This window comes from Alexandromys fortis, unplaced genomic scaffold (genome assembly GCF_014885135.2).
Source record: "Alexandromys fortis isolate MF-2015 unplaced genomic scaffold, M_Fortis_MF-2015_v1.1 scaffold_19, whole genome shotgun sequence".
NCBI lineage: Eukaryota > Metazoa > Chordata > Mammalia > Rodentia > Cricetidae > Alexandromys > Alexandromys fortis.
In genome coordinates, this window is record NW_026067890.1 from 2,140,888 (window position 1) to 2,166,755 (window position 25,868).

A 25,868-nucleotide genomic window follows, 5' to 3' on the forward strand; every position below is an offset into this window, starting at 1 on the left:
AAAGAAATTATTTATGTATGTGTGTGTGCACACCTGGGTGTGTCTAGGTGATGCAGGTGCTTAGAGATGGCCAAAAGAGGGCATCGGATCCCCTGGCTGTTGTGAGCCACCTGATGTGGGTGCTAGAGACTGAACTCGGGTTCTCTCCAAGAGCCATCTCTGCAGTCCCTAAACGTGATTTCTTTCCATTATCTGAACTAAAAAGGTGATTGTTGGTGCGTGTGTACTTGCACAGCAGCACCTGGCCATTTGAGCTCCCCTCCTCCCCCACTTCTACCTCTCCCGCTAATACTTTTCTGCAGAGCCTTGGGGCTGCCACCGGCCCCGCCTCGCGCCCCGGTTGGCTGCTGGGTGGGAGGCTCGTTTCTTCGTTCCTATTGGCCGCTCAGGGGGGTGCGTCTCGCGTCTCAGGATTGGTCTCTTGGAGGAGGCGTCTCTCCCAGCTGGGCGGCCGGTGGCTATTTCCGGAGTAAGATGGCTGCAACGCGTGTGCTGGGGACCTGGAGCCGGAACGCTGTCAGACTGGTAAGCAGGATTGAGTGGGTGTGAGGTTAAAAAGAGGAGGTTTAGCAGTGATTTGTCACCTGAAGTGGTGCGTTGCTTTCTTCTTCGAGTGCCACGCGTCCTGTGAGTAAGTGATGGAAAGATGCATGCAAACAGAAGGGTAGCGAAGGTGGCGCACCAGGGAGGCTGGGAACAAACTCTGCTCTCACCTGGGCGCGCTCTTGTGGCAATTAGCGTTCCTCCCAGCGGTGCCCACAACCCTGCCTTTCACCTCCTTGCTTTGCTTGAGCATCTTGATGCCAGCCAGGCATTGTCACAGGCGCTGCAGACCCAGAGCTACAATCTTTCGGGATTTATTGTGTACCCACTCCTTGTCAGATGTAGGCACTGTTAACCTGACCTCAGGCAATTTTCAGTGGGGAAGAAGAGAAGAGAAAAGGAAAACCTTGCCCTCCTAGCTTGAGATTCATTTGGAGTTCTACTTCTCTCCCAGGTCCACACTACATGCCGTTCCAACTTTATATCAATTTACCACCTCCATTTGCCGTCAGTTCCCCCTCATGCACAAGCTTTTAGCAATAACGGTGGATGTATCCCATTAAGTATCCCGTTTCTTCCTAATTGTATAACGTATTGGATACCGACCTTTCCCATTTCCCTAGATGTTCCTGCAGTGATGGCCTCCTGATACCACAAAACATTTTCCCAGCCTGCTGTCTGTGTGTACTGGGCACTGGGGATATAAATATAACATAGACACCATCCCTTACCTCCTGAGATTGTAATCTAGTGGAGGAGAAGAGGCAAGAGGGAGGCCAGGAAAGACAGAAAGCCATGGCTTTGGAATACATCAGGGAAGTGCTATTATGGAACAAGTGCCCAGAGCTACTGTGGCATGAGGGTGACACCTGTGGGGGAGTGGGGTTCAGAGAGGAATTCCTGGAGGGCACTGAGTGAGGACAGTGCAAAGGGGGGGAAGGAGGTAGCCAGCAGACGAGGCCCCTTGTCACAGCACTTTACTAGGCATTTCTGGTGGCGCTTCTTTTGAGAGCTCTCCATCCTTGGCTTCTCAGACACCAGCTTCCCAGTATTATTCTTCCTACATCTTTTTCTGCTTGGTTCCACTGTTCTCTTTCCCCAGCTTCGAAATACTGTTTTAAATACAGCCATGTACTGCACAAAGACTTTTCAGTCAACAGCGGTCCCATAAGATTATGGCAGATCTGAACACTTCCTATGACCTTTCCCATGTTTTGATGTGTGTAAATATGCAGACACAATGGTGTTACAGTTGCCTGCAGTGTTTAGTACAGTAACATGCTATACAGGTTTGTAGCATAAGAACTGGCATATAGCTTAGGTGGGTAATAAGCTAAGCCATTTGGTTTGTGTAAGCAGAAGGTGCCCACATAGGCTAAATCACCAAATGATAGAGGTCTCACAGTGGTGTGTGACTGCTTCCTTTCTAAATGCGCTGGCTTTGGCCCTCTGCACCTTCCCTGCTTCCTGCATCGTCTCTCCCACTCCTTTGGGTATATTTGCTGGCTGTGCTAATGGTTTCCTGATGTTCCTTCATCTTCCAAATGAGCCTACGAAAGGCTCGGCTATTCTGTCCAAGAGATTTCCAATTGAACAATATGAGGTGTTTTTCACTCACAAATAATACAAATCCACTGGATGAACAGGACATCATCTATGCATACAAATGACAGGTGACATACATGACAGTCGTTATCAGGGCTGATGTTCCATCAGTTCATTCCGACCTTTCCCATCTGGCCTTAAGAAGCTGCAACAACTCCCTCAGTGGTCAAGGCTGGAAGGAGGAAGGAATCCCACCAGGCTGATCTAACCAGCGGGAACACTGTTCCAAGGCTACTGCTACACCAGGGAGCCTGGAAAGCTGGCCTTCAGCCATCGCACAGTGTGCCACAGTGCCTCAGGGATGCAGCTGCCGGGGCTCCAGAATAGAACCCTCAAACCTGTTTCTCTTGATTCTAACTCTGAAGCAATCTAGCCACTCTTCACTGCCTCATTCTTAATTGCAGGTGTCTTAGTCTTTCCTAACTGGCCTCTGGCCTCTGGTCTGTCCCTTTTGTGATTCATTTCTCATAGGCTGACCATGATGACCTTATAAAGTAAGGGACACATTACATCATGCCATGTTCTTGCTTAAAACAACTCTTTTTTTAAAGATGCCCATAAGCCACATGACCTAGGAAATTTATGATCTGGCTTCTCCAACCTCTCAAGCCTCATTCTTTATTAAAAACCTGTTCATTCTACACTTTATTCTCCTCTTTTGATTTCTCTTTCCACATCCTTAATTGTTTCTCTTCTACTTTCATACCCCCCAGTTTGTTTTGTTTTGGCTTTTGAAGACGGGGTTTCTTTGACCTCCTAGAACTCTGTAGACCACGCTGACCTTGAACTCAGACCTCCCAAGTGCCACCACCGCCCAGTTTATGAGACATTCTGTATCTACCTTTGTGAAGAGAGTCTGTGTCATTTAACATGATGATTGCTGTACCATCCACTTTTTTCTTCTTTTTTTTGGCGGGGGGCAGGGGAAGGGAGTTTCGAGGCAGGGTTTCTTTGTAGCTTTTTGGAGACTGTCCTGGAACTTGCTCTATAGACCAAGCTGGCCTTTGGAGACTGTCCTGGAACTTGCTCTATAGACCAAGCTGGCCTTTGGAGATTTACTGAGATCCTCCTGCCTCTGCCTCCCGAATGAATACTGGGATTAAAGGCACGCACCACTACTGCCCAGCCCATTTTCTTGAAAATAATTTTTTTTTGTATTCTACCATTTTTCTGGACATCAATGAAATAAGATTAGAGTAAAAGTAACTAACACTTTTTACACACAAACACACATTGCTCATTCCAGCCCCAACTCTGACCGTGCCCATCTTGGGGAAGGTTTAACTTGGGTTTTGCACAGCAAGTATGAATAATAAAGAGCAGAAGGACACTTCTAAGGCATAGGAAGTGATGCAAGCACAGAAAGTACAGCAAGAATTTGCTTAGCAGGGCTGCAGGAGCAGCTAGATTTGGCTTGATCACACTCAACTTGACGAGAATTCTGTTAAACAACCAGCTGAGCACACAGTATGCTCTCCTGATTCCAGACCTTTGCTCATATATTTCCTCTGTCTTGAAGACTCTTGCCTCATCTGCAACACTTCTCATCCTGTGGGTTACTCCTACTCAATCTGCAGTCTTACTTCAGGCTAACTCTCTCCAGAGGCTCCCTTAGCACACCCTGCCGGAGCTGTGTTAATGGCCCGTGTGCTCCACTTTATCTCTTATTCTACCAGTGTCTTAGTTAGGATTCCTACTGCTGTGAAGAGACACCAAGACCACGGCTGCTCTTATAGAGGAAACATTTAATTGAGCCGGCTCGCTTACAATTCAGTCCGTTTTCCTCATGATGGGGGGCATGGTGGCAGGTAGGCAGATGTGGCGCTGCAGGGACAGCTAAGAGTCCTACATCTTGCAGGCAACAGGAAATGGACTGACTCCCTGGGCAGTATCCTGAGCAGAGGAAATCTCAAAGCCCACCCCCACAGTGGCACACTTCCTCCAGCAAGGCCATTCCCACTCCAACAGAGCCACACAGCAACTGAAGTTCACCCTTCAGACACCATGAGATTATGGGGGCAATCACATTCAAACTCCACCACTAGGCTTTGCATGCGGCAGGAATTGCATGTGTTCCCTTCTCTATGCAATCCTAGTACTCCGCGTACTCTGAGAGCATCGCATGACTCGGTAAAAGAAGTTTTGTTTGTTTTTCAAAGCAGAGTTTCTCTGTGTAACAGCCCTAGCTGTCATGGAACTCTTTACTTGTAGACCAGGCTAGCCTCGAACTCACAGAGACTCACCTGCCTCTGTCTCTTCAGTGCTGGATTAAAGGTGTCCGCCACCACCCTCAGTGCTCGTCTTTTGCTTTTTTATCTTATACAAACATTTATAAAGGGGGAGGGCTTAGTACCTGTGATAAATTAATCATACATATGCAAAGGGTTTTGTGTCTGATTTCCTGCTTGGCTAGGAGTCATACATTTGCCTCCTAGTTTAGTCAACTATACTCTATGGAATTTAAAATAGTTATTTGTTTGTTGTGTGTGTGGTGGGGAACACAAGCGTCGTGATGTACGCGTGGAAATCAGAGGACAGCTTACAGGAGTCTGGTTTCTCATTTTACTATTTGGGTTCTGGGGATCAAAATCAAGTCCTCAGGGTTGGGAGCAAGAGCCTTGACTCCCTCAGCCACCTCATTGGCCCCTGTGGTACATTTCTCAATGGTATTTGTCTTCCTGCTCAAAATACTAAGTAATGTGAACTAATTTTTTTTTTACTTCTTTATTATATTAATCAGCTAAAATTTTTGGCCTCCCTTCTTTTTTTTCTAGTTGTAGACATTAAATTATTGATACGATGAATCACTAGGTATAAGTTGGAATTACCTCAGGCACGTTAGGCCAGATGATCTCAGTGGACTTGTGTCTCTTAGGTATTGTTCCTGACTCAGTAAAAGAAGTTTTTCTTTGCTTTTTTGTCTTCTGCAAAAGTTTGTAAGGGAGGAGAGTTTAGCGCCTGTGATGAGTTATTCACAGGAGTGCGGTCTGACTGTGTCCGGTTCCTGCTTCTCTAGGAATCACACATTGGTGCCTCAAACAGAAACCTCCGCCAGTTTTGTCCTTTAAAACCTGAGACTTTTCTGGGCATGGCAGCGCATGCTTTTCGTCCCTGAGCTGTGAGTGAGGACAGCCTGGTCTGCACAGGGAGTTCCAGCCTCCCGGGCTATGTAGTATCTCAAAAAGAAGGACCGGTAGTTGGTACTATCATTCAGTAGGGCACCAAAGGTCAGTCTCTTTCTACCACTTTGCACTGTTAGTAGGAAAAATAATCCCTACCTTCCTGTTCTTAACTAGTATGATTTCATGGGGGGAGGGAGAATGCCTTTTCAGGTTTGAAAAATCATTTTTTTCTCCTTTCTATTGGCTTTTAATCTCTTCACTTCTGCTAATTTTTAATCTCTCCCTCTCTCTCTTCAAAGCCATGCAATGGCTGATAATCACATAATGCCCATTGCAACTCGGTTGCCTTTTCTCAGTCCTGTTGGTCAGCTGCAGGAGCCCACGTTTTATGTGTTAGCCCACCTTGGCCTTCCTTTCCAGACCTTACCCATAATAACCTATCATATGAGCTAGGTAGACTGTTCGCTAGTCCTGTCTGTACTGGGACCCCACCCCCAAAGCATTACATTCCCACCCCTTCCTGACATTCCCAGATCCCAGCAACCATCCTGATAGTCACTGCTTTCCTCTCCAAATCTGATCAAGCCAAATCTTGCTGCACTTTCTGTGCTTACATCACTTCCTGTGCCTTAGAAGTGTCCTTCTGCTCTTCATTATTCATACTTGCTGTGCAAAACCCAAGCTAAACCTTCCCAAGGTCAAGCTAATTCCCCCTCCCACACACACACACACACACACACACACACACACACACACACACACACTTCTCTTTTGTCTTTTGTCTTTTTCTCTTACAAATAATAAAAGCACATGTGACCCTGCTTGGGAGAAAGAAAGAATTGTTTCTCCTAGATTATAGCTTGGAAAGAAAGGGTTCTTTCTCCTAGCAACACGTAGCAACACGACCTGGTAGGAAGAGCCTAGACTTTGACATCAGGTTTACTTGTCTTCAAAGCTTTAATTGCAGTCTGACCTTGGATCACTTCACCTCCTGTGAGGGTGACAGTGTGAGCTGGCGAGAAAGCACTGGATATGAAATCTTCAGGTACCTGGTACACAGCGAGAAAGCACTCCGTACATTTTAATTGGTTAGTTCTTGACCCCCATCTATTAGTAGTTCCTCGGTGAGAGCTGTGTTGTTAAAGGGAGAGCTTCTGTAGGCTAATTCTCCTCCAGGGTTTTAAAGTGTGAAGTATAATATTAAATCAAGGTGAATTTGTATGCTTTATAATTTTCACTAGGCATCTCTATTTTCTATCTGAAGAGGCAGAGGCGATTACTTTTTTTTTGTTGTTGTTGACCGAGAGCCAGGGTTGAGAATGTTGAAGGAGAAAGGAAAGACAAACAAGAGAGGGCATTTGGAGAAGAGATTCCAGTCGATATCTGCTCTGCTGTGAGCTGTCAACTCAAAGGATTTTAGTTAGGCTTTGTGGTTCCTCAATATTGCTCTTAATAAGAATTAAATATAGGCATAGTGACTAGTGAGATGGCTCAGCAGGGAAAGAGCCTCTGAGGACCTGAATTTGATCACTGGAACCCGTGTCCTCTGACATCCACTTCTGTGCACTCATGTTACACCCTCACCATAGACACACACATATAATAAAATAATGATTTAAATATAGGCATTATAAAAGTGAGCTATCAAGTGGGAATGGGAAGCTGCCTGTGGGAAGCAGACAGAATGCCCAGAGCAAGATGGCTAGCCAGACTAACTGAAATGGTGAACCCTGGGTTCAGTGAGAGACCCTGCTAAAGACTGTATTCGAGAAAGACAGTCAATATCAACCTCAGGCCTCCATGTGCATATGCACACATAAATATGTGAACACACAAACACATGCGTGTGCACACACATACATATAGGGGAAAGAGATGATTTAGGATGAGCTCTTTATGGTAAAGACAGGATATGTAATTTAAGAAAGGAACCACCAGTTTTTCTTTGCCTTCTGAAATCAAAAATAACTGTCACTTAAGAATTTAAATATAGGGGCTGGAGAGATGACTCAGCAGTTGAGACCACTTCCTGCTCTCAGAGAGGACCTGAGTTTGGTTCCCAGCACTCACACGGTGGCTCACAGCCATCCTTGACTTTACTTCCAGAGCATCCAGTCCCCTCTTCTGTCCTCTGCAGGTACCAGGCATGTATGTGATACACATACAAACATGCAGGCAATACACATAAAATAAAACAAATAATTTTTAAAATTATGAACTTAAATATATTCTATAGTCAGACTTTTGATTTTTATATTGCTTACTTTTAGAAAAAGAATGAAATCTTTACTTATAAATACATATTAAAATATGATTTGTAAGTGTGGTGGCATGTGCCTATAGTCCCAGCTGTCTGGGAGGCTGAGGCAGGAAGATCACTTGAGCCCCGTGTTTAAGACTAATGTGGGTAGCATAGAGAGACCTGCTGCCAGACCACAGATAACCAATGTACAAAACTAATGTGATGTTCTTCAAGCAAAAGTTACTTCTGTATAAATGGAAGTTTTAAATACATACCAGTATTCTCAAAAAAAAAAAAAAAGGGCTAGAAATTACTGTTGTTTAAAAGGTAAGGTAGTTATTGGATATTAATAACATTGAAAGGTTAACGTTAAGAATAAATTTTAAGTTAAGGACATTTAGGTTTTGATATATCAAGTTGAGTATACTTAGGCCTAACATGTCTTGAATCATACTAAGGCATTATGCAGATAGTTAACAGAGTTATCTATCAATTAGTAATAAGAAAACCATTGGGGGAGCTGGAGAACAGTTCTGCGGTTGGAGCACCGGCTGCTCTTTCAGACGAGTTTCAGTTCCCAGCACCCACAGGGCAGCTCACAACTGTTTGTAACTCCAGAGGCTTCAACTCCCTCTTTTGGCTTCTCTGGGCAAAAGGCTGCACATAGTAACATACTATGCACATAGGCAAACGCTCATACACATAAAGTAAAAGGGAATATCTTTTTAAAAGAAAGAAAGCAAACTATCTGGGCTGCTTAGCGGTAAAGTGTGCCAAGAAGCCATGGGTTCAGCCCCCAGTACTGAGAGGAAAAACAGAACTTTTGGACATAATATTTGTTTTTCATTGGTCTTAAATGCTAACAAGCATTGTGGAGCTTTTTGTTATTATCTTCAGTCCTAGGGTGAACTCAGGGCAGTTTGCCCGCTTGCTGAGTGCTTGCCACTGAGCTCCCTCTGCAGCTCCAGGTTTCCTTCGCCGCATTATTTCAGGAGTTCCAACAGCTTAAGCCTATCTACTCCCTGAAGTGTAGGGAATTGGGACAGTGTTTTAACATAGAAATAAATATATGTGTCTCAGTGGGTGTGACTTAAGTCCGTGTTTGCTCTATGGTTGAGTTTGAGTTATTTTGATTAATGGGACAGCAGGAATTTGGAAAATAATCAGTTTCATCAGTTTCATGGTTCCTGCTGCTGAGTATTCTGAATTTGACTATCTAATTCATTATCGATATGAGTGTGAGCCTGCAACAGAACTGAATGAATTTCAGTGTGTTTATACTTTTCTTTTGGGGGTGTGCGTGTGAACCCACGACTTTCTACATATGGAACACACACTCTACCAATGAGGCTAACTCCCAGCCTCTGAGGATTTGTAATGCATTTTTCGTTTTGTTTTCTCTTTGATAGGTTTGTGTTCGCTATTTTCAAACATGTAATAATGTACATGTTTTGAAGCCAAAATGCGTGTGTTCCTTTGGTTATCCTTTGCTCAAATATAGTCAACCACATCACTCCCTGAGAACAGCAGCTGGTGAGTACACTCCCCAAACAGCATGTCGAATAATCAGCTCTTTTTCCAGCGTGGCTCTCCCCACTTCTATGTAATTTACATACCCACATTCCCTCTGTTCTTTCCCCCTCCACTCAAGTACGGTGCCTTGTACTGTTGGGACTGGGTTATACCCGGTCATCCGTTCTTTATGCTCTGATTTTCTAGGTGCAGTCATTGGCACTGATGTGACCTGCTCAGTTCAGGTGAACTGCTGACTTAATAGAAGCATCTTTATATCCTGGTGCACAGTCACTCTGTTTGTGAGGCGAAACTTAATCCGCTGTTACGACAGCATGTAGAGAGAGTTCCCTGGCTTTTATCCACTTAACTTCTTCCTCCTATCTGCCCAGCCTCTCTAGATAACTCGAGGCCTCAAGTATTAGATTTGGCAAGGGCATTAGAGCTTTTTTTTTCCTGCTGGCCTATTAAGAACCCTGACAAAGAACCCTAGATTTCATTATATACTTAAGTTTTTAGCAGATACAGGGGCCCTGGCAATGGAAAGCGGGGAAATTCTAGGCAGATTCTGACTGATTTTCCATGCTTTTATATTGCTATCCTCAATAGTCTCAGACAATGTAAACTTTACATTCACCTGCTTTTAAAACAGTTTGTATCTGTTTATACATATGTACACATATATGTACACAAATGTACACCATATGTGTTTTTTATTCCTAGCACCACATATACAATATGTAACTTATTTTGGTAATTGTATAGGTGGAGTGTGTGTGTGTGTGTGTGTGTGTGTGTGTGTGTGTGAGAGAGAGAGAGAGAGAGACAGAGAGAGAGACAGAGAGACAGAGAGAGAGACAGAGAGAGAGAGACAGAGAGAGAATGTGTATATGTATGTGATGTGTGTGTATATATGTGCAGTCTGTGTGTGTGTGGTGCTGGGGATAAAACCCAGGGCTTCATACATGGAGGCAAGCCTTCTTCCCCCTCACTCACTCTGCTCAAGCCAGGATTTCCGGTTTCTAACCCTGATCACTGTTGCTTCCCAGAGAAAGTAGAGGCTACTGCAGGAGGAACAGCAACTCCCTGCTTCATCCTCTAAACTCTTCTCCTGAACTTTAGGTCTGTTTATCCACTGCAGGCCATATGGTGTTTGTTTGTTTGTTTGTTTTGAGGCTGGGTTTCTCTGTGTAGCCCTGGCTATCCTGGAACTCCTCTGTAGACCAGGCTAGCCTTTAACTCACAAAGATCTGCCTGCCTCTTCCTCCTGAGTGCTGGGTTTAAAAACATGCCCCACTGCCACCTGGCTTCGTGTTTCTATATTATTAGCTGTGCAACGCTGAGAAAGTTGTTCATCTGTTTCATCATCTGGAAAATGAGAGTAACCATAGTATTTAATTCATTCACACTGCTGTGAGTATTTGTTCAGGAAGTGTGACCACCTGTGTACAAGGGCTCTATCACTGGGGCACCTGTGTGCCCTAGGGAATCTATCAGTAGGGTGTATGTTTCAGTACCTACTGTCTCTGTCACTTAGCATCTTTTTAAGTTTCTTTTACTCTGTTTAATGGAGAGAGGAAAGAAAAGTCTTGGATAATTTGGAAGAACATAATCTGAACATATTGGAAATGTGTTAGGCATGATGGTGCATGCCTGCAATCCCAGTACTCAGGAGGCTGAGGTAGGTGGATCCAGCCTGGTCTACAGCGTGTGTTCCAAGACAGCCAGGACTACACAGTGAGGCCTTGTCTCAAAAGAACAAACAATAACAAACAAACAAAACCTAAAAAGAGAGCAGGAGAAAACAAAAAATGTCCAAGGCTACTAGATATCTAATGGCCTGGTTGTAGTCATAAGTATCGAGGACGGTTATTGGAGCGAGAGATCTCGTTGAGAGCAGGCTATTTATTTATTTATTTGTTTGTTTATTATGTATGCAGCATTCTGCCTCCATGTATGCCTGTACGCCAGAAGAGGGCAACAGATCTCATTACAGATGGTTGTGAGCCACCATGTGGTTGCTGGGAATTGAAGTCAGGACCTCTGGAAGAGCAGCCAGTGCTCTTAACCTCTGAGCCATCTCTCCAGCCCATGCAGGCCTTTTTGGTACATCAGTATTGTTTTAATTGGTCAGGAGCTTCATAGGAGAGACATTGTAACCCTATCAAAGAGCATTATTTGGGAAGCTGGAAAACATGAGTTCTGTGGCGGTAGACCTGTGTCTTGGAGTAATTCTGTAACACTTTAGTGGTTATGCTTTTTAAAATTACAAAATGCTGGGCTTTTTGTTTTTTGAGGTTTTTTGGGGGGGTTTGGTTTAGTTGTCTATAATATGGAACAATTTCTGCTTCTACTTGAGAACATATTCTAATTTTAGAAATAAAAGTAGCTATTGATGATACATATTTAATGAGATCATTTCCCATTTATTTTTGAAGTGCTACAGGGGCAGGTTGTTCAATTCAAACTCTCTGACATTGGAGAAGGGATTCGAGAAGTAACTATTAAAGAATGGTAAGTTAGTCTCAAAGTAGTTTTACGTCAATGTAAAATTAATTGAATATGCAAAAAATAAGACTCAAATTGGGAAACTTCTTTATTGATGTGCTGGTAGCAGAAGTTATTCCTCAAGTCTCTTTCTTTGATGTGATTTAGTAATGATTGTTACTTTATTGTGTGTGTGTGTGTTTTGCCTGTGTATACCTGTGTGTCATGTTCGTGCCTTGTGCTCTCAGAGGCCAGAAGAGGGTGTAGAATCTTGTGGAACTGGAGTTACAGATGGTTGTAAGCCACCATGTGGGTGCCAGGAATTGAACCCAATACTCTTAATGACTGAGCCATCTCTCCAGTCAGTTTCTTTCTCTTTTTTTTTTTTTTTTTAAAAAAAATCCTTTAACTGTCTATTCTTTGTTTCAACTACAAAAGAGATTACTTTCTAAGAGATTATAAGTTGATATAAAACCAGGGCAGAGCAATAATCAAAGCCTGCAAACTGGGCACCTCTCAGTCACACCCAGCCCACATGAATTTGGAAGAATCTAATGTATGAGCTCGCAATTTCCTTCCTAAAATCTTAAAACAATCCTGTTACCTAACTCTCTACCATACTGAACAGGCTTGGTTCATGTTACCTGACATTCTTTGCTTGTGGGCTTATAAGATACTTTACCTGAAAGGCACAAATCAGAAAATCTGAAACCCTAAAACAGTTAGGACTGGAGAGATGACTCAGTGGTTAAGAGCATGCTCTGTTCATCCAGCGGTCCTGAGTTCAACTCCTGGCACCTAGATTTGGCAGCTCACAACTGCCTATGACTTCACCTCTAGGGGGATCCTGTGCCTCTGTCTCATACTTACATGCCTTGTACTTAAACATACTTACATGCCTCTCTCCAATTAAAACAAAAACTTTAAAATTATATAGTATAAAATAGTATAGATACACGTATAGTTGCTTGGAACAAAAGGAAGAAATCCTTTACTGCCTTTGGCATTCTCCATCCTTTTGTGTCTTTAATCTTTTGGAAAAACATTGCCTCTTGGCACTGAACTAAGTTTTAAGGTTTTTTAGAAGTAGCAGATTCTTCTAAGGAGATTTCTCCCCCACCAAAGTTCTTTATTTTTCCCCCTCAAGATAAGGTTTTGTTCTATAACCAAGCTAGCCTCAAACTTGCCATCCTTCTGCCTCTGCCTCCAGTGTCCTCAATGCTGGGGTTATGTTCCACTCTGCTCAGCTCACATAGTCTTTAAAGAACTGGACCGAGGCCAGTGACTGTCATGTCCTCTACTTAGCATTCTTTGCTTTGTAAGCAGAGGATTTTAGGAACCAGCCTTCCTTATAAATGTCTTTCCTGGCACTGTGCGATTGTGAGGTGAGCCATGGACTCAGGACAGCCTGGTTTTGAAATTCGTGATGCACCTGTTCTCTTCTGAGCTGCTGTCTCTTATGGTGTAGAATCAGGTAACAGTTGTGGCTCTCCCAACTCACAGTGGCTGTTAGCACAATTAAAATGTAACACGTAGGAAATGCCTTACCTTTCCGAAGAACTGCGTACATTTTGACTGATTGATGCTTTGCTTCAAGACCAAGTTTTAGAGAAAGAAAATTAACTTCTTAATTTCTGGGTCTTTTTTTATTTCTTTTTTAAAAGATTTATTTATTCATTATTTATACAACATTCTGCCTCCATGTATGCCTGCATGCCAAAAGAAGGCACCAGATCTCATTGTAGATGGCTGTGAGCCACCATGTGGTTGCTGGGAATTGAACTCAGGTCCTCTGGAAGAGCAGCCAACATTCTTAACCACTGAGCCATCTCTCCAGCCCTAACTTCTTAATTTCTATCTTATTAATTTTGTAGATCCACGTGCATAGGAAGGGGGTTAAGGCTGTTAGAAGAGGAAATTATTTTTTTCCTAATGAGAATCTTAAGACCAGGCCTTGTTTTCTCAGCTACATTGAGGCTGGAGGATCTCAAGTTTGAGGTAAGCCTGCACTACACAGAGAGACTCTATCCCCTTCATTCCAAATTTAATAGTTTAGTTTTTTAGTTTTTATTTTTGACATGGGGGTTGTCTTGATAGTTTGCCTAGGCTGGTCTTGAATTTGTAATTCTCCTGCCTCTGTCCCTTGAGTGATGGGATCACCGTGCAAAGATGAGTGGCTGCCACCCTGCCTTCACGATTCTTTTAATTATTTTATTTTGATGTGTGTGGCTGTTACCGCCTTCGAGTTTATCTTTGGGATCAGTTTAACTTCTTGTATTTGTATATCAATCTTTGAGCTAGTACTTATTTTTTATATTATTTCTTACAGTTTCTAAGATTATAATATAATTATATTCTTTTCCCCTTTTCTTTCCTCCCTCCAAACTCTACCATAGATCCCTTTTTCTCTTTGAAATTCATGGCTTCTTTTTTCCTTCATGGTGTTGCACACACATATGCATATGGATATTCACACATACATATATATTTATAAATTTGTAAATATAACCTGCTCAGTCTGTAAGATGTTACTTGTCTTCTGGTCATTTGGCACTGGGTAGCCAATTGATGTGGCCCCCCTGGGGAAGACTGTTTCTCCTTCTCTCTGCATTCCTTGGTTGCCTTTGTGTGGGGTTGAGGAGACACAGTCTTATAGCAAATTCCCTGATCCTCTGACTTTACAGTCTTTCCGCCCTCTTTTCCTCTTTTACCTCTACCAAGGCTGGGCAACCGCAGACTAAGCCTCTCTCTCCTTCAATTTTATATTCCCTTTAGTGCTGGGATTAAAGGTGTGAGCCACCACCACCACCTGGATTTGTTTCTGCATTGATCTAGTTAGTGTAGCCCAGGGTGGTCTTGAGCTCACAGAGACCATCTGACTCTGTCTCCCAAATCCCAGGATTAAAAAGGTGTGCGTTACCATTGCCTCTGGTCTTCAGACAAGATTTATTTATCAAAATACAAATAATATGCTACTACAGTTAGGTTTGGGAGTGTCTTGTAATGTATCTGTTGGGACTGGGACCCACAACTCTGCATTTTGATTGCTTGTGGTTTTCTATGATGGTCTCTGAGAAGTTTTCTTGATGGGGGTGAGGACTAAATTACCTGTGCATATAAAGGCAAATGTTTAGAATGTAGCTAGGGATCCTTCCTGATGGTTTAGTAAAGTGGTGGTTATAGGTTGTCCTTCAAGATCCATAACTTACTACCCTGACTAGTTGTCTAGGTTTCCAGTATGAGCCGTGTTGAGTGAGCCTTAAGTCTGGTTAGAGAGCTGTTGGTTACCGTGAAGGCATGTATGCCACTACTGACTTAGGGTTATCATGCCATGCAGGGCCTGTTGCAGTTCATAGGTGTTATAGGTGGGTAGGCCTTTGGTTACCTCCATCCTCTGGAAGCTTACATGACTTTCTGGACCCATGAAAGCTACTCCTCAGGGAGGAGGCATTCAGGTCAGGCCCAGCTGAAGGGCCTCTGGGCCCTGTATCTGAAGTGCACCTTGTCTTCAGCAATAGGGACTTACTGTCCACCTCTTAGGGGCAAGCAGGGACAGTAACAATAATCTGTAATGGCCAGGAGTTTCTTGGACAGCTGTGCCCAGCAACTTAAAGAGGGCTTCTCATGCGGGGCGTTGGGCCTTTGTTAGGTGGTCTTTGGCCTGCAGGGGGCATTGTCAGCCCAAATGGGGAAATGTCATTTAAAGTATTTATACACAGACTTGTGGGTAGTATAGATTTTGGGAGTTTTGTTTGTTTTAAGGTGGGTAGTTAATAGTATAATCCCTTGAGGCCTTTTCAGACACCCTTATTTTTGTTTTACCATCCTCTCTCTCTCTTTTGTATTTATCTCCCTCCCACTTCCCTGATTAGTGTCCCCAATTTTTTCAGTTTTTCTTGTCAGATCACTTGTACCCTGCTGTTCCCCTCTGTCCCTGATTATTTTTTTGCTCCCCAACTCTCCCACCCTATCAATGGTCCCTTTTTCATTCTGATGGTGTAGTTACTCCATGATATGTGCTCATATCCGAAGATTTGGGACTTGGAACCTCAGGTCAAAGAGAACTATGATGCTTGTCTTTCTGTGTCTGGTTTACCTTCATCAGTATAATATTTGCTGTTTCCTCTCATTTACCTGCAAAGTTGATGATTTCACTTTTCTCTGCCGCTGAATAGCATTCCATAGTGTATATGTAGCACATTTTCATTATCCTCTCATCAGATGAAGGACATGTGAGTTATTTCCATTTCCTAGCTACGTGAGTGGAGCAGCGATCAGCCATGAACATGCTGAGCAAGTGTCTGTGCAGTAGGATGTTGGCTTCTTTGGGCATATGCCAAGGAATATGTCTGCATCGTAGGGTAGATTGAACATTCTCCACAGATTTGAAATTTCCAAAGTGACTGAACCAGTTTTCAATCCCACCCACAGTGAATGACTGGGGGGGGGGGGCGCTCTCCCCTACACTCCCTCCAGCATTCCTTGGTAATTGTTTTGTTGATTTTTGCCATTCTGACTTGGGTGAGATGAATTCACAAAGTTTTGCTTTGAATTTTCCTAATTGTTGGGGACAGTGAACATTTTTTGAGACCTTTCTTAGCTTTTTTTTTTTTCTTTTAAATTCTTTGTTTTCTTTTAAGAACTTTCTATTTAGGTCCCAGCCCCCCACCCCACCCCATTTAATGAATCCTTTTGACTCTTTGCTTTTGAGTTCTTTATTTAATTGCAATATTAATCTTGTGCCAGATCTGTGGCTGACAAAGATTCTCCCCCATTCTCTGGGCTTCCTCTTCACTCAGGTGGTTGTTTCTCTGGCCGTGGAGAGGTTTTTAGTTCTATGTCCCACTTGTCAGTTGTTGGCCTTGATTCTTGGGCAAATGGAGTCTAGTTTAGAGTCCTTTCCTGCGCCTCTGTCATGTAGGGCACTGCCATGTTTTCTTCTGGCAGGGTCCGGTTAACATTTAGGCCTTTGTTTCAGACAGGGTCTCACCAGGTATCTCAGGCTAACCTCAAATTCATGATTTTTCTGACTCCGCCATCTGTGTGCTGGGATCACAAGTTTATGCTACCATGCTCAGCATTTTGTTGTTGTTGTTTCGAGACAGGGTTTCCCAGTGTAACAGTCCTGGCTGTCCTGGGACTCGCTTTGTATACCAGGCTGGCCTCGAACTCACAGAGATCTGCCCGCCTCTAACTCCCGAGTACTGGGATTGAAGTCACGTGCCTCCACCACCACCCGGCTCATTTCTGACCACTTCTCTTCCTTTCCTGTTGAGATACAGCATGAATATTTGTATGCTTTATGACATTGTCTCAGACTCTCTAAGCTCTGTCCACGGTTCCTTTTTATTCCTCAGACTAAAAAAAAAAATTAGCTGATCCTCAGATTCCTTGGTTCTTCCTTTTACCCAAATGGATCAGCCGCTCAACCCTTCTAGTAAATTTTTATTTTAGTCAGTCTTGAACCGCAACATTTGGTGTGCTTTGTCATGTGTCTATTTCTGCCATTTTATTACTGTTTTCTACCTGAGAGGACATTGTTTTCCCATACTTCCTTCCATTTTGGAACATTATTTAGTTCTTTGTTTCTTAGGCGACAGCTGTGCTAGGCAGAAGAAGATGGCACTGGGCAAGTTTAAATCACCAAGGGTTCATCGAAGACGTCATCATTGTCATTGTTGTTTACGTCTAAACACTGCTCATCCTTTAAGTCGGATACACAGCTAATACAGGCTGAATATATTTTATCTGAAATGTTTACTACCAAAACTACTTCCGACTTTGCATCATAGATTATCGGACACTTGCTTAGGCTTCATCATTTGAGCATCCAGAGTCCAGGGTTTTGAGCCTCATTGTTGGACAGAAAAAAGCTTCAGATTTTGTGTTTTCTAACTAGGGATGCTGATTATGTAATATTATACAACAAGAGGAAATACTACATAAATGTAAAATTTTAGAACTTATTTTCTCAAAAAAAAAAAAAAGTGGATCAAGCAGAAAACCTGAATGTAATTAAACCTGAAGGTACAGGTTTTAGTTTGGGTTCTTAATTTTAACATTTGTTAGGGGTTTGTCAAAGAAACTCTAAAAGTCGTTTTCATCTTTTCTAAAACATTTCTTTGTGTACCATCTCGGCGTCAATGCCGGGCTAGGTGGCTTTTAATGTGACAGTGTGGCATTTCCATGAGCGTGCAAGGACGACTTGTAGTCGTGACTATTCGTGTGAATGTGTCCTTGTCTCTGTCTCCCAGGTATGTAAAAGAAGGCGATACCGTGTCTCAGTTTGACAGCATCTGTGAAGTTCAGAGCGACAAGGCCTCTGTCACCATCACCAGCCGCTACGATGGCGTCATCAAGAGGCTCTATTACAATCTAGACGAAATCGCTTACGTGGGGAAGCCACTGATCGACATCGAAACGGAAGCCTTAAAGGGTAAATGTGTTCTGCTGCACTGGTCGCTGCTGTCCTTTGGTTGCTGAATCCCAATAAAGCAGCCCTGGCAGGGCATGGTGGCACACACTATAATATCAGAACTTGTGTAGTGGAAGCAGGGGGATTGTGAGTTTGAAGCTATCCTAAACTACAGAGAAACTCTGTGTCAAAAACAGGATAATTCTAACTAACAGAACCTGTTTTGGGGATTTAGAACAGAAAATTAGGAAAACTGGAAGGATTTTCTGTGATACCTGATTATCTTTGGATCAATACCACAGCAAAAACCTGTACAGTAAGACTTCATTTGTCGGAATGTCTACCCCCAAACAGTATCCCTCGAGCCCTGTTTTCCTATCCGAAATGGCCCAGTTTTAGTTATAGATCACTAGTGCGTGTGTGTGTGTGTGTGTGTGTGTGTGTGTTTTATATACTTACTCATGTGTGTACGTGAGCGTGCATGTGGAAGCCAAAGGTTGATATCAGATGTCTTCCTCACTTTCCACCTTATTCTGAGGGACTGTGTCTCTCGCTGACCCTGGAGCTCATCCATTCAGTCCTGCTCACTGGGCAATGCACTCCGGGATGTTTGCCTCTCCCCCTTTTCCCCGACAGTGCTGGGGTTACAGACATACATACACTGCAATGCCTGACATTTACATGCGTGCTGAGGCTCTGAACTCAGGGCCTTAGGCCCAACAAGCACTCTACTGACCTGACCGTCCAGCCAGCCCCGCCACTGAGTTCTTTGAAGAGATGCTTTTGGCTGAGGTTATTCCCATCTTGCTTCCAGATTCAGAAGAAGATGTTGTTGAAACTCCCGCTGTGTCCCACGAAGAGCACACTCACCAAGAGATAAAAGGCCAGAAAACACTAGCGACACCTGCTGTTCGTCGTCTAGCAATGGAAAACAATGTAAGTCTTAACATTGAAGTTTGAAATTACATAGAAAGTATACATTTACAAATCTCTGGGGGAGGAATGGTTCAAGCTGGAATTAGTGAGCGTGGTTGCTATAGTCAAGTGACCGTGGCACAAAAGCACTTGGGAGGGGACAGGAGAGAGAGCCCAGCTGTTAGGGCATCTGCTGCTCTTCCAGAGGATGCAGGGTCTGCTCCCAGCACCCACGGTGGTGGCTCAGAACCACCACGTTCAGCTCCGGCTCTCGGGTTAATGAAGAGAAGAGGCTGAAAATGGAACAGGCTTGGGTTTGCTTACAAAATTCTGCCAGATGCTGCATTGCTACAAGGAGATTTGTCATGTCTTTTCCATCCGGGTGTCAGTCATCTTGCCATAACTGCAGCACAATGCCTGAGAGAAACCCTCTAATAAAGAAGATGCTTAATTTGGCGCCAGTTTCGTAGATTTCGGGTACTGAGCAATTGGCCCCACACTCTAGGCGTGTGCTAGTGCAGCACATCATGGCAGAGTGTGCGGGGAGGAGGCTTGCTCTCTGTGTAGCTTGGAATCTCCTTTGATGATACACCAGTAGTTACCCAGTAGACTCCAACTGAGTCTCCACAACATCCTAACACCAGCAAATTAGAACCACTTTTTTTGTGGAAGCTACTCGTTTGTTCCCAGCTGTCCAGACCCCAAATAATCACTCAGAAATTACATTATTTGCAATACTGTTTGGCCAATAGCTTAAGCGTATTTCTAGCTAGCTCCTGTATCCTAAACTAACCCATTTTTATTAGTCTGTGCATCCCCAGCGGACTCCAGCAGAGGTCTGTCTAGGTGTCTCCCTGACTCTACCTACTCTCTCTAAATATCTTTTCCAGCCTGGCTATATTCTGTAAAGCCGTTGACTGAAAGCAGGTTCTTTATTAACCAATGGTATTCACAGCATACAGAGGGGAATCCCACATCATACCTTTTATTTTATTTTTTATTTTTATGTATGTTTGCATTTTTTTTAAGATGGGATCTCATTATGTGGTCCAGACTGACCTCAAAATCACTACATAGCCCAGGCTGTCCTCATAAACTCTACTCTCCTACCTCGGTCTTCAGAGCGCTGGAATTACAGGCATTCACTACCATACCCTGCTGAGCACAAGCCTTGAACACAGACCCAAACCATAGCCTGCTCTGTAACTGTACGGCAGGTAAAATGCCAGGCAGCTCCCTGACACTAGTAAGTACTGACATGTCTCAGTTAACCTTCCAGATAAGGGGCTACTGTGAGGCGCAGGTCAAATGGGCCAGTGAAGTCACACAGCTGGCTGCACGGGAGCCAGAGTTTACCAGAGATCAATCATCTCAGAACCAATGTTGTCAACCATTGGTTGCCTCAATAGTCATTGCATTCATTATTTTAAGCGTGTGTGTGCCAAGAACTGTACACAATATCCCTGACTCCTACAGTAGCCCTTCAGGGTGGTTGGATTCTCGGTGTTTTGCTGGTGAAAGAAATACAAAGAGGTGTGTTAACATGTCCAAACCCAAAGTCAATAACAGAACTGGGCATTTAAGGAGAGTCCTATTTACCCAGCCTGAGTTCTTCCCACTCTGCCCAACCATGCAGAGAGTTTCTGAGGAAAGTAGCTGTTACCATGGGAACAAAAACAAAAGTCTGTCTCATGCACATATGTAATTGACTTGTAGAAATGTTACTATAGATCCAGATAGTTCTCCTGCCGATGAGGAACTATCCAAAGGCATACTCTCTGATGTGTTCTGCCTGGTGTGGTCATGGGCAAACACTCCACAACTCCTCTACACCTCTTCCCCTTTTTAGAGGTGAAGTTTTAAGTAGATACTATGCTTCCCAGGCTCATCTGGAACTTTCTATTGTAGCACAGTCTGGCTTGAAACTCAGTACTCCTGCCTCTGCTCCTAAATGCTAAGATTATGTTTGCATACCCGGTTTGTCTGTACCTTTTGTTTCACAGCCATAGTTTTTGTTATTGTTTTTGTTGTTGTTGTTGTTCTTCTTCTTCTTTCATACACTACATCCCAACCATAGTTTCCCCTCCCTCCACTCCTCCCAGATCCCTTTAGAAAAGAGCAGGCCTCCTGGTATATCAACCAAACACATCATAACAAGATACAATAAGACCTGAAGCACATACTCTCATATCGAGGTTGGGCAAAGCATCCCAGCAGGAGGAAAGGGGTTCCAAGAGCAGGCAAAAGAGTTAGAGACACCCCCACTCCCACTGTTAAGGGTCCCACAAAAACGCCAACCTACACAACCATCTTGTATATGCAGAGGACCTAGCACAGACCTGTTTAGGCTCTGTGATTGCTGTTTCAGTCTCTATGAGCCCCTATGAGCCCTGCTTAGTTGATTTTGTGGACTGTGTTCTCCTCCTGCCCTCAACCCCTCTGGCTCCTACAATTTTCCTCTTCTTCCTTGGGGTTCCCTGAGCTCCGAGGTGGGGTGGGGGCAATGGAGATCTCCAATTTGGACTCTCTTCCCTAATGTTTGGCTGTAGTCTCTACCTCTGCTCCCATCAGCTGCCTGAGGAAGTCTCTCTGACGACGATTGGTCTAGGCACCCATCTATCACATTCATATTTTTTTTAAAAAAACCAATATGTAATTATTATACAAAATAGTGGGTTTAATTACTAAGCACTAAGAATTACAGGAGAAGGTCTGGAAAGATGGCTTAGTGCTTATGATACCTGGCTGCTCTTCTAGGGATCCAGATTCGATTCACAAAATCTACATGTCAGCTAACAACTAGCTCTACTCTGGTCCTTATCTGAAGTTCTCTTCTGGACTCCTTGGGTACCAGGCACACAAGACACACACAACAAATAAAGAAATAAAAGCTCATTTAAAAAAAGAATTCTGAGAGAGCAGGGCATGGCGCACACCTCTAATCCCCTCACTCACAGGCAGAGGCAGGCGGATCTGTTGAAGTTCAAGGCCAGCCTGATCTACACAGTGAGTTCCAGACTGGCCAGAACTACACAGTGAGACCCTGGTAAGAAGGAAAAAAGAAGGAAGGAAGGAAGGAAGGAAGGAAGGAAGGAAGGAAGGAAGGAAGGGAGGGAGGGAGGGAGGGAGGGAGGGAGGGAGGGAGGGAGGAAGGAAGGAAGGAAGGAAGGAAAAAGGGAGAGACTTGGAGATTTAAATGGGCAAATGAACAACAGTGTACATAAAAGTGACAGCCACTTACACGGGGATCTTGAAGCTTCTCTCTCAAAATGATGAAAATGTTGCTTCCTCAAGCTACATTCTTGGGCAAGAGTTTTTACCTTAAATTGATTACACTCCACTTTTAAACTTTGATGCTCGATCTATTTTTAGCACTAAAATGTGTTGTACTTTAGATTAAGCTGAGTGAAGTTGTCGGCTCCGGAAAAGATGGCAGAATACTTAAAGAAGATATTCTCAACTTTCTGGAAAAGCAGACGGGAGCCATATTGCCTCCCTCACCAAAAGCTGAAATAACACCGCCTCCACCACAAGCCAAGGACAGGCCCTTTCCCACGCCAGTATCGAAGCCTCCGGTGTTCACAGGCAAAGACAGGACAGAGCCCGTAACAGGTAACGGTGGCAGCAGTGACAGGAAGCAGCGCTGCTCTGCTTCAGGGCAGCCACCTCAGGGGACGTGTGTTCTTTGGTAATATTTCTGATGACTTTTTGAGCCAGGTCTCACTATGTAGCCCTGGAGCTCAATATGTAGACCAGGCTGGCTTCTGACTCACAGAGATCAGCCTGTCTCTGCTGAAGAAGACCCCTGCACAGCAGCAGCTTCCTCCTGGACCCTGGATTGGGTACAAACCACACACAAACACCTGTTTTCACAGAGATCCTTTATTAGCCAGGGAAGAAAAGTTACCTCGCAGGTGTAATTTTTAATAGGAGGAAAAGGGGAGGGCAGTGTTAGAATGGGCTAGGATGGCGTGGTATATCTTGATTGGGTCTGTTAATTAGGTGAGCCAAAGGGGGCTTGATTGCTGGACTTCAATACTTCGATAACTGAGCCTTGGTGGTCAGACTCAGGTGGAGGAAGCAAGCAAGTAAGGGAACAGACCTTGGTGGCCAGCTTTAGGAATGCAATGTTTTTTAGCAAGGCAAAGGGAACTGGGGGGAAGGGCAAGGCCTGCCAGAGCCATGTCCTAGTGGGCTGGTGTCCCTTCATCTGCCTCACAAGCGCTGGGATTAAAGGTGTGCACCCCCACTTCCCAGCTGTCAATTCTTACTAACAGAAAAGTGCAAATCCATCGTGGAATTATAATGATGCAATCCCGTTTCTCTAATGTGTATAGAAAAATAACATATTGGGGCTGGAGAGATGGCTCAATGGTTAAGAGCATTGCCTGCTCTTCCAAAGGTCCTGAGTTCAATTCCCAGCAACCACATGGTGGCTCACAACCATCTATAATGAGGTCTGGTGCCCTCTTCTGGCTAGCTGTATACATAACAAATAAATAAATAAATATTTAAAAGAAAACAGAAAAATAACATATTATTAGATTATATAAAAGGATTGGGTTTCTTCTAGGCTTCCAAAAAGCAATGGTCAAGACCATGTCTGCGGCTCTGAAGATTCCCCACTTTGGCTATTGTGATGAGGTTGACCTTACTGAACTAGTTAAGCTTCGGGAAGAGTTAAAACCTGTTGCTTTGGCTCGGGGAATCAAACTCTCCTTCATGCCCTTCTTCTTAAAGGTGAGTTTCACCCCTTCCAAGTGAGGCCCCAGAGGACAGTGCCACTTGTTTTGTAAAGACATAGTAGGTTAGGTGGCTGGAGAGATGGCTCAGGGGTTAAGAGCACTGGCTGCTCCTCCAGAGGTCCTGAGTTCAATTCCCAGCAACCACATGGTGGCTCACAACCATCTAAAGTGAGATCTAGAGCCCTCTTCTGTCATGAAGGTGTACATGCAGATAGAGCACTCATACATTAAATAAGTAAATCTCAAAAAAAAAAAAAAGACATAGTAGGTTAATAGGTTTGCTATACTACTTCATAACATGTCATCAGACTTAGATAAAAAAATGTCTAAACCCATCTCTGCTCTCTTTGCAGCAGAATTTATACAATTAAAATCTATGTTGTGTTTTTATCTTCTTGCTTCCTTTTTTAGAGATTAATTTTATGTTCAAGTCACATTTATCTATTCATTTAGTGTGCATCTGTGTGCATGCATGCGTGTGCATGAATGTACGTTTGTATGCTGTGTGCTCCAGTGCACTCCAGAGGATACTTGCAGGAGTCGGATTCCTCCTTCCAAAACCTTGTAAGTAGGAAAAAAGGGACGTTACCAGCGGATGCTGGTCCGCTCACCACTCACAGATCAGAACGTAGGCGCCCACCTAGGGTGTTAGGAACCATTTGTCAGCCAGAAACTGAGCTCCATGCAAGCGCATTCAGCTTGGAAACTCACCTAGACTAGGCTCTCTTGTGTTCAAACTTTAGAAGTTGAAAATACTTTGCATCCCCCCCCCCCAAAAAAAAAAAAAACCTTGTAAGTCCCAAGGATCCAACTCAAGTTGTCAGGCTTGGAGGAAAGTGCCTCACTCAATCTTGTCAGCTTGATATTCATTTATTCGTTCGTTCGTTCATTCATTTATTGGGTAGGTTTTCACTAAACAGTTCTGGCCATCTCGCCAGCCCAATATTCATTTATCTGTCTATCTGTCTATCCATCTATCTATCTATTTACAGGGTTTCACTAAACAGCCTCGGGTGGCCTGGAATTTAATATGTAGACAAGGCTACTTTCCAACTCACAGAGATTAATATGCCTCTGCCTCCCAAATATTGGGATTAAAGGCATACGCAATTTATTTATTTATTTGTGTGTGTGTGTGTGTGTGTGTGTGTGTGTGTGTTCATTCAAGAACCCGCAGAGGACTGAAGAAGATATCAATCAGATCTCCTGGAATGAGCATTAACAGGCAGTTGGAAGTCATCAGTTTGGGTCCAAGAACAGCACATGCCCGCACCCACTGAGCCGTCTCCTCTACTGTAAACTAGGAAGAGAAATGTGATACTTGAGGAAAGCCTTTCATTCTGAAAGGGTCCTAGGAAAGTTCTGTTTGAGATTTTGCACATCACCATAGGAGTTCATTTCCATGTATTCAGAGCATTCATGGGGGATTTCTGAGGACGGTTTCAGTGCTTGACCTTGAGACCATTGGCTGACCTTGAGCAGCTGGCAGTGTGTGCTAGGCTTGGGTAAGCATACTGCAGTTACTCCTTAGTTCTCAGAGTACCCCAAACATGTAGATTACCATCCCCACATTCCTCAGAAGAGGCCTCAGAGAGGATGGGAATCTTGTCGCGGACATTACCTAGCAAAGCCGCATTTCTGGTCTGCTCTGGTCTGTTTTGGTCTGGCCTCTCCTCAGCGCAGCTCCTCCTGGACTTCCTTCACAGTCTGCCAAGACGAATTACCCTTCACGCAAATGGTGTCATTTCCTGACTCTTTAATAGTTTCCATTCAGTTCCTTTAGGTGGTTTCCTGTTGTTGCTTGTTTTCTTTATTCTTTTGGGGAACCTGCCACTCAGCTCCCAAATAAATCACACACAGAGTCTTATTCTTATTAATAAATTCCCAGCCTTAGCTTGGCTCCTTTCTAGCCAGCTTCCCTTAACTTATCCTATCCATCTTTTGCATCTGGGCTTTTACGTACTTTCCCTCTTATTCTGTGTCTCGCTGTGTGCCTGGGTGGCTGGCCCCATCTTTTCTCACTCCTTCTCTTGCTCCTACACCTTCTCCCAGATTATCCTCCTGTTTATTCTCTCTCTGCCTGCCAGCCTCGCCCATCCTTTCTTCTGCCTTGCTGTTATAGCTCTTTATTAGACCAAGCAGGTGTTTTAGACAGGCAAGGTAACACAGCTTCACAGAATGAAACAAATGCAATATAAAAGAATGCAACACATCTTTGCATCACTAAACAAATGTTCTACAGCATAAACAAATGTAACACAATGTAACAAATGTAAATTAAT

The 25,868-nt window shown here is 43.8% G+C and overlaps 1 protein-coding gene across 1 annotated transcript in view; it reads left to right on the forward strand.

Annotated features, from left to right (window-relative positions):
- Positions 1–450: 450 nt before the first annotated feature.
- Positions 451–25,868, forward strand: part of Dbt (dihydrolipoamide branched chain transacylase E2) — a 33,828-nt gene continuing 8,410 nt past the window's right edge. Inside the window, exons 1-7 of the mRNA XM_050148222.1 lie at positions 451–525; positions 8,922–9,045; positions 11,463–11,538; positions 17,766–17,947; positions 18,741–18,862; positions 22,237–22,453; positions 23,415–23,581. Coding sequence (XP_050004179.1) covers positions 475–525; positions 8,922–9,045; positions 11,463–11,538; positions 17,766–17,947; positions 18,741–18,862; positions 22,237–22,453; positions 23,415–23,581 — 939 coding nt within the window. The 5' untranslated portion in view covers positions 451–474. The remainder of the gene's footprint in view (positions 526–8,921; positions 9,046–11,462; positions 11,539–17,765; positions 17,948–18,740; positions 18,863–22,236; positions 22,454–23,414; positions 23,582–25,868) is intronic.